This window comes from Neofelis nebulosa, chromosome 10 (genome assembly GCF_028018385.1).
Source record: "Neofelis nebulosa isolate mNeoNeb1 chromosome 10, mNeoNeb1.pri, whole genome shotgun sequence".
Classification (NCBI taxonomy): domain Eukaryota; kingdom Metazoa; phylum Chordata; class Mammalia; order Carnivora; family Felidae; genus Neofelis; species Neofelis nebulosa.
In genome coordinates, this window is record NC_080791.1 from 103,781,006 (window position 1) to 103,790,555 (window position 9,550).

At 42.9% G+C, this 9,550-nt stretch overlaps 1 protein-coding gene across 1 annotated transcript; it reads right to left on the minus strand.

Annotated features, from left to right (window-relative positions):
* Positions 1-7,412: 7,412 nt before the first annotated feature.
* Positions 7,413-8,364, minus strand: LOC131487900 (olfactory receptor 5AN6-like). The gene has a single exon (XM_058689094.1). The coding sequence runs from the start codon at positions 8,358-8,360 to the stop codon at positions 7,413-7,415; it is 948 nt and encodes a 315-aa protein (XP_058545077.1). The 5' UTR covers positions 8,361-8,364.
* Between the last annotated feature and the right edge of the window lie 1,186 nt (positions 8,365-9,550).

The window sequence follows — 9,550 nt, forward strand, 5'->3', positions numbered from 1 at the left end:
AAATGAGGCTTACATGAATTTTTAGGGGCCACAGGGTTCTGTCACATTTGGATTCCCAGATTCTCAGCCATAGCAAGGCCCCTCTATGACCTGTTGGGAGGGCCAGACTGGGAGCCCCTCGCATGGACTGAGGAGGCAAGGGCCACTTTCACAGAAATGAAGTCGGCTCTGGGATGAGCCCCAGCCCTGGGTTTGCCTGATATAGAAAGGCCCTTTAACCTCTTAATACATGAAAAAGAAAAGAGCCCTTGGAGTGCTCACTCAGAGCATGGGGCCTTGGCAACAGCCAGTAGCCTACCTGTCAAAAAAACTTGATCCTGTGGCTGCAGGATGGCCACCATGCCTCAGAGCACTGGCAGCCACAGTCATGCTCATCAAGGAGGCAGACAAACTCACAATGGTACAGACACTTAATGTTAAGGTCCCACACGCGGTCACATCCCTCATGAGCACCCAATGATATCGTTTCCTCTCCAATTCTCGGCTGACACAGTACCAAGACCTTCTCTATGAAAACCCAAGGGTCACTCTTGAAACAGTAAGAACAGTAAACCTGGCCACCTTCCTTCCCATGGAGAAGGGAGAACCCAACCATGACTGTTCCAGAGTAGTGGATGAAGTCTATGCCAGCCTCCTGGACCTCCAAGACCAGGCTATAACAAGCACGGAGATCATCTGTTCAGCGACAGGAGCAGCTATTTACAAGAGGGCATCTGAAGAGCAGGATATGTGGTAACCACAACTACCAAAGTTCTGGAAGCCAAGGCCTTGCCGAAAAGATGGTTGGCACTACGAGCTGAACTGTATGCCTTAACCCGAGCCCTCATCCTTAGCAAAGGTAAACAAGTTAACATCTATAATGATTCTCGGTATGCCTTCACTACTGTGCATGTACACGGGGTCATCTATAAAGCAAGAGGCCTCCTTACTGCTGCAGGGAAAACTATCCAAAACAAGGAAGAAATACTAAAGCTTCTTGAGGCCATATGGCTGCCAGACAAGGTGGCTATCCTACACTGTAAGGGACATCAGAAAGATGACCCCATAACTCAAGGAAATCATCTGGCCAAAAAAACAGCCAGAGCAGCCACCTGTGGTGACCCAGGCGAAGCTCCTGCCTACACTATGACTCTTGCGCCCCAGAAGGAAGTCTCCCCACCCCTGTACACAAACGAGGAAAGAAGTTGGGCCTCAACAGAAGGGGGCACACTAAGCAAAGAAGGATGGTGGGTCATGCCAAATGGACACATCTTTGTCCCGTCATCTATGGGAAAATACCTAGTGAAGGAATATCACCAACTCACTCACCTAGGGAAAACTGCGCTAGAGGCCTTCCGCAAAAAGAACTACTATATCAGCCAGCAGCCCGGCATTATGCCAAGTTGTCGGTGAACAATGTGTAACGTGTGCCAAAAACAATGCTCAGTCTGCCCCACGGCCCCCACTTGGCACACAAAGGATAGGGACCACCCCTTTAGAAGACTTAGAGGTGGACTTTACCGACATACAACCAAATAAAGGGTTAAGGTACCTTCTTGTAGTAATCTGCACATATTTGGGATAGGTCAAAGCATTCCTGACTAGAACGGAATGAAGTAATGAGGTGGCGAAAGCTCTTCTACAGGAAATTGTGCCTCGGTTTGGTCTACCCTTAACCACACACAGTGATAACGGACATGCATTTGTGTCAGACATTACACAGACCCTGACAAAGTCCCTCAACATTCCCTGGAAACTGCACGCTGCTCACCGACCCCAGAGCTCAGGGAAAGTAGAGTGGATGAATCGCACCCTCAAGGAAACCCTGGCTAAGTTCCACCACGAGACTAATCTCCCATGGCCAGATTTACTACCGCTGGCCCTCCTGCGTGCCTGATGTATGCCTGGGGCACTAGAACTCTCCCCTTTCTAGTTATTATATGGGTGATCCCTCCCCCCACCCCATGTTTAGGAAAACTCCCAGGAGATCTACACCAGATTAGAGACAAGGAAATAAGAGAACAGCTCCAGACCTTGGGGGCAGTCCTAAGCAAGTTACAGAGATACATCATAGAGAGGGCCCCAATTACCTTAGGGACGCCCATTCACCCCTTTCTGCCAGGAGACTCTGTGTGGATCAAAGATTGGAAGAGGGAACCTCTTAAACCACAGTGAACTGGGCTTCATACTGTTATTCTAACAACTCCTACAGCCCTTAAAGTTTCCGGTATCACCCCATGGGTCCATCATTCCAGAGTTAAGAAGGCCAAATCAGAAGAACCTACAACCTGGCGAAGTGATCCAGATCCAGCCAACCCACTTAAACTGACCCTCAAAAGGGACACTGGCCCCTGAGACCTCCAGCCTTGCTCCAGCCACACCCCAGAAGCTGGCTGGCCTGCGCATGGCAGATGCTTAAGGAATTAATGCGTGAACCAAGCCCAGGGGTTTGGATGCAACTTTGCCAGCCCTTGCCCCTTACTGATGTCATAGCCCTGATCTTACTTCTTACTGTTGGGCTGATAGAGACTGCACCAACGAGCTGGACATGGGACAAAAGATGCATGCTGGGTCTCACATGCCTCTTCTGGATGAGAGGATTATTAAGTATTGCCTGCATATTATGATAACCTCTCTCACCCTCACAACTGCTGCTTACCTGCTTTTCTCCCAGGATTGTTATATTACAAAAAGGGGGTCAAGGGCATTCAGCACCTTCACCTCCCTCCACAAAGATTGCTACAAGGGAAAAATACCCACTGTCTGTCAGTCACCTGGTGCCCCAAGGACTAAGTATTGGACCATAGAGATAACCCAAAATGTCAGGAACCCATGTCACAACAAGGCCTCCAGAAAAGGAAGTGAGCTTGCTACACTTACCTTCCTCAATGGGGGATCTTGGACGGGGAAGGAATGCAAGATAGCACTCTTCAAAAAGTTATAAAGGATACCCAGGATAGGGTAATATAAGCCATAAAGGCAACCACTCCCCTGGCAGCCTACCAGGGTTTGAAACTTTCAGCCCTTAATCAGATGCTTACCAATTCCCCACTCCAGCATTGGGCCAAAACTACTCTACAAATCTTCCATAAAACAGATAATCACAACCAAACCTGCTGGATGTGCTTGCCCTTCAGTTGGAGGGCTTACTTAGCCACTCCCATCTTCCCTTTGACCTGAGAAGCTCCTGAAAATCTCAAAACCAACACTTCTGTCTTAATTGGACCCTTGGCCACTGGGGTCTGTCTCACAAATGCCAACAATCTAATCTGTACAGTCCCTGAAGGTATGAACGGTACCTCTCTATGCGGAAGAAATAGAACCTTAAAGAGGAATGAAACCCTGTGTTCAACCCCTGGGGTGTTCTGTCTGTGTTCTAATTCAGCCTACCGATGCTTAGAGGCCAACTGGATTCAGATATGTTATTCCATTTTCCTAACCCCAGAGATATCCGTATACACTGAAGATCAGTTCCTAACAGCCTTTAGCCCCAAATCCCAGGCTAAACAGGCAATCCTGCTGCCTGTTCTGATAGGAGCAGGAATTGCGACAGGAATAGGAACCGGATTAGGGGGCATAGGTTCATCCATAGGACTAAACAATAGACTATCTCAAGAGCTACATGAAGACATGGAATGAGTGGCAGATTCTCTGGTAACCTTACAAAGCCAAATAAACTATCTGGCGGCAGTGACCCTCCAAAATAGGCAAGCCCTCGACCTCCTCACTTCAGAAAAAGGAGGGACTTGCATCTTTCTGGGGAGAGAAATGTTGCTGTTTTGTAAACCAGTCAGGAATAGTTACAACTAAGGTTAAAGAACTCAAGGAAAGAATTCAGTGTAGACAACAGGAAAGTATCAGTCAATGGAATGGATGGGATCTCATGGATTGGGCATCCTGGCTTCCTGCCCTGGTGGGGCCCCTCCTCTCCATAATTTTACTTGTATCCATCGGCCCCTGAATGCCATGGTATGTTTTATTGAAAACACTGTTGCTCGTCAAACTACTGCATGTATCTTACCCTTCTGAGAGTACCAACCTGTAAAACTAAAAGGTGATGCCTACTGAAAGCTTTTTTTTTTTTTAAAGGAATCAAAGGGGGGAATGTTGGAGAAATGAATAAAGTACACCCAAGATGGCCAATGGGACTAAAACAAGCTCTGATCTCTAGCTTAGAGACCCCTCTTCTGGGTTCTTCTTGCTCCGTTTGCCGCGCACACGAAAACCCGCCACAGATATGGAAGCTGACAACTATAAATTCCCCTTCCCACTTGCATTCAGCGCTCAGATCTTTGGAGAAACGGTCTCCTTTGAGCCCACTGATGTTAAATAAATCTCCGATCCACTAAGATCTCTGAGTGCCGCTTGGTTTTTCCGCCAGCATTCCAGCCTGGTTCCGTAACGTTATAGCTATTATTCCACCACATGGATCTACCAAACCTCTTCCCTTTGCTTTTTTTTGGAGATTATAATTGATATGTAACATCGTATTAATTTCAGATGTATAATACCATGGTTTGATGTTCATATATCATTGTGAAATGATCACCATAATTAAGTCTAGTTCACATCCATCTTAATTTTTTTCTTGAGATGAGAATTTTTAAGATCTACTCTGTTAGCAACTTTCAAATATACAATACAGTATCATTAACTAGAGTCACCATGCTGTTCATTACACCTGCATGATTTATTTGATAAATGGAAGTTCATTTTGGTAAGCTTCACCCATTTTGCCCATATTACACCCTACTCCCTCTGGAAACCAGCAATCTGTTCTCTGTATCTATAAGTTTGGGTTTTGTTTGTTTGTTTGTTTGTTTGTTTTAGATTTGACATACAAGTGAGATCATATAATGTTTGTCTTTCTCTGACTTATTTCACTTAGCATAATGCCTTCAAGGTCCATCCATGTTGTGGCAAATGGTAAGTCCTCCTCCATTTGATTCTCTTGTTATCAGTGCTCTGAGTGGCCAGGTTTGAGACCTGTTCTCAGTATAGTTCCTTTGAGGAGTGAGTATCTTCTTTCCGGGGGAGATTTAATCTGTTTCACCATGGCTGTTCTTAATTGTCTTATCCTCTTTACTCATAATTCCAATGTCTGAAGATTTTTAGGTCTGCTTATATGGACAATTTCCCCCCTACTGGTTCTCAGTTATGGGGTCTTGACTCTGTATATAGTGTTGTGCTTTTATTTGCTATAACTGTTTTTTGGTGTTTTTGAACATAACCTGTGGAAATTCTCACTAATTCACACTGAGGGGAGACTCCTCTGGGCTTTACGTACAGGTTTCTGTCTGAATCACCTGGAGGATGCCCTGAGTTTGGTCTTCTAGCCTCACCACCCACACAGTCTATGTAGCAGAAGCTCAGGGTCTCCAGTGTTCAGTAAGACTCTCCAAGAAGAAAGCCATTTTTGGCACTTTTTTATTTCCCTGGGTTCCTGGTTTCACTTCATTTGGGAGCTTAGCTTGTTCTTCCTCCTTTTCATTAAGCTAAGAGGAAATTCACTTAAAATGTTATTTTATTTCAAATCCAACATTTTAGTTGTTTTGATAGGGAAAAACCTATTATATGATGGCCGACAGGACTGATAAGGGAATTTCAGTCCCTGCCTGAAGACTTCCCTTCCGGGTTCTTCTTCCCACCCTGCTTGCTTCAGTCACCAAATTACTAATAATGAGGAATGCGTAAGTAACAGACTATAAGTTGTCCCCTCTGTTGATGTTCTGGACTCAGACCTGTGGAGAATGATCTCTGAACCCATCGGTATAAAATAAATCTCCTGACTTCCACGATCTCCAAGTGACACTTGGTTCTTCTGCCGGGTGATCCAGACCAGTTTCTGTAACAGTTTCAGTTAGGAGAATCATTTGGGTATAATTCACCACATTGCCAGATGAATAAATCCTCAGTAAACTTCATTTTGCTGGTCTTCAAAAGATATTTTAAGTTTTCCTTATTCCTGAACATACCAGTCCATCTATTTTATATTTGTATTGAGACAGTGGCCATTCCTGACATCTTTTATTGGTGTGATGTGGCCATGTCTTCTTGGCTTTCACCCACAAGGTCTTGTTCCTTTGGACTTTGAGATTTGTGTTACCCAATTTTCTTTAAACAGTTCTTTAGGAAAATTATTTGAGCCTGGGTTTAAGAATCTCTCTTAAGAATCTTAAATGAGGATTTGCATTTGCTTCTGATTGAGGGTACTTGAGGGTACTACCAACCTGGGATTACTTTAAAATAAATTCTCAGCTAAAGATTTCTTGAACCGCCCAGGTAGGGGGAATTCAGATCACAAACCTCTATCACAGCAGGTGGTTACAAATTCTTAGTTTACTTTTCCCCATACCGAGCATGAAACCTGAAAGAGTCAAGATTTCCTTTCTGTGAGACACGGTTTTTTTCTCTTAATTTCCTCTCATACTGAAGTACAGTGATTGGACCCTCATGTGTATGTCTGGGTCTCCTATCTAACTCCCAGGCAACCCCAGGCTTGGTCTCTCTTTCCCCAAGCTTCACATGCCTGTCAAAATACAGATCCTGTCAGAGTTCAGCAGATTCCCCCAGCATGAAAGCCACCTTCTGAGCTGTCTTTACTCTCATGATTCCTGATTTTACTTTATATTTGGTTCTGAAGGTTTCATCTTTTCTTACCTGCTCAGAAATATATTTTTAAAAACAGTTTCTTAAAAAAAAATGGTCTTGTTACAGCTTTGCAGTGATGGGTACATTTATGCTATCCAGTCTGCCATAATAATAGATAATAACTTGGACTCCATTTTACAGTCCAAATGACCATGTCTTTCCTTTGTAGTTTAGCTTTCCCAGATCAGGGCAGTACCATGGAAATCTCCTGTTCATTCACTTGCAAACTACTGATGCTGAGTTCTAGAAATAAAAACCCAGAAAACAAACTCTAGACCAAACTCTCTATAGCAGATCTCCCTGCACAGAATTAGGTCACAGTCTAAAGTAATGTTTCTTTCCATAGCTCCACCTTATTTAACTGGAATTTTCTCAGACACCTAGAGGGTTTGGAGTCTGGGATGAAGTGGTCATGATGCTGCTTGTGATGTTGTGTATGAGAAAGACCACCAGTCTTGTGGTTAGCCCTAATCACTCCAGCCTGCAGGCAGAAGTTCTGAAAGAATATGTAAGGGCTAAACACCAAGGAACTGAAGGCTTATATTAATATAACAGTTAATATAGTTAACTTGTGATGTTATTATCGCTATACAAGAGAAGAGCCAACTGTCAAGATGCAAAGAAGCCACAGGATTTGCATCCCAGTGAACCAGTCCTGGGTTTAGATGGGTTGACTCACTTGCAATCCTGCCAGAGCATCAGTAGGATTGAATAAAGTTAAATGCATTTCTCTGTATAGTCTAGAAACTTCCAGTCACCAGGACCACTAGCCTGCCAGACCTTTAACTATGACAATGGGAAAAAGCTCTCTTCTTACACCTCTTAAAGGCGTCTTTGATTTCCTTGTTCCTCAGACTGTAAATCAAAGGATTCAACATGGGGATCACCACTGTATAGAAGACTGATGCCATCTTGTCATGGTCCAGAGAATTATCAGTGCTGGGGTGCATATAGACAAAGAGTCCTGATCCAAAAAAACAGATCACTGCTGTCAGGTGAGAAGTACAGGTATTGAAGGCCTTGGACCTGCCTTCAGCAGAGCTTGTCTTCAGGATGGTAGCAATGATATAACCATAAGATATCATGATGACTGAGACAGATATTACACCAAAAATCACTGCTATCACAAACTTCATGACTTTTAGGAAAGAGGTTTCAGAGCAGGATAGGACTAATAATTGAGGCAGGTCACAGAAGAAGTGGTTGATAACATTGGGCCCACAAAAATTGAGCTGAAGTAAAGCACACAATTGGATCAGTGAACCAAAGAGAGCAGTTATACAGGCTCCAACCATCATCTGCACACAGAGGGTGGGTGACATGATGGCGGTGTAGAGTAGAGGATTACAAATGGCAGCATATCGGTCATAAGCCATGGCGGCCAGGAGACAGCACTCAGTCAGACCCAGGCTAGAGAAGAAGAAGTACTGCATGGTGCATCCCAGAAAGGAGATGGATTTAGGCTCCTGGAAGAAGTCTGAGAGCATTTTCGGGGTTGTGGAGGTAACATAGCAGAAATCCAAGAAAGATAAGTTACTGAGGAAGAAGTACATGGGTGTATGTAGGTGAGAGTCCATCCTAATCAGGATGATGAGGCCCAGGTTCCAAGCCACTGTCAAGAGGTAAGAACCCAAGAATATTACAAAGAGAGCGATCTTGATCTTGGGATAATCTGAGAATCCCAAAAGGATGAATCTGATGACTATTGTACTGTTCCTTCCTCCAGCCATTGTCTTGAAGTTTCTTCAATCTGCAGAAGGATCCCTGGGTTAATGATAGACTATCTTAATATTATGCAACATACTTGTTTTAAATATGTTTTCATGATTTAAACAAAAAGTTATCCATAGTAAACATTTTCTAACATAAAAAATTATTTTAAAAACCATTGGAGATTCCATCTCCCAACTACTTTTGATAGTTTGCAATACATTCTTGCAAATATTTTAACACACAGAGACACAGACACACAGACACACACACACACACACACACACACACACAAATTGTTGCCAAATTGTTATCTAAAATTGGTACCAATTTACACAAGTATCAAGATTTTATGACAATATCCCTGGCCATTCTATTGTCAACATTACCCATAATGTTTTTTTTAACTTTAGTCCTCAATAATCTTAGATGAAAAAATTATTTCATTGTGTTTAATTTTGCATAAACTTTACTGATTTGCTCATATACATTTTTTGCTTATTTGTCTAGTTCGTTGTTCATTATTGATTTGTAGGAGCTCTTTATATACCAAGGATAATAACACTTTTGCCCTCATTTTTGTTGTTAATTATTTTCCAAGTTTATTATTATGAACACTGTTTATGTTGTATTTTGCTATACATATTTCTTTTATTTCTAGGTAGTCAATTTTCTGTGATATACAGGGTTCCTGCCTTTGGTCTTATACTGAAAAAGATTTCTTTGCACAATCCAAAAATTTTTTCTTATATTCTCTTTTTGTTCTTTTGTATTTATATTTACATTTAAATTTTCTAGATGATTTTAGTGCATATGTGAGGTACAAATCTGAGATTATTTTAGTTTTGTCTTCCCAAACTGATTGCCACTTGTCTCAACATAATTAAATGATTTCTCCACAGATTAAAGTTGCGTCCATGATGACATTTTTTTATAGATTCCCTATTCTGCTCAATTTTTTAAAGTTTATTTATTTATTTTGAGAGTGGGGAGGGGCAGAGAGAGAGGAAGAGAGAGAATCCCTAGCAGGCTTCATGTTGTCAGTGCAGAGCCCAACTTGGGGCTCCAACTCATGAACCGTGAGATCATGACCCGAGCCAAAATCAGGAGTCAGATACTTAACCAACTGAGCCAGCCACCCAGGTGCCCACTGCTCAATTTTTAACCTGTCAGTCTGTCTGCCATCTGTCCAGTCCTGTACACTTTCTAA

Excerpts from the sequence above, each read along its gene's own strand:
- LOC131487900 (XM_058689094.1), bottom strand. The coding sequence starts at position 8,360 with ATGGCTGGAGGAAGGAACAGTACAATAGTCATCAGATTCATCCTTTTG.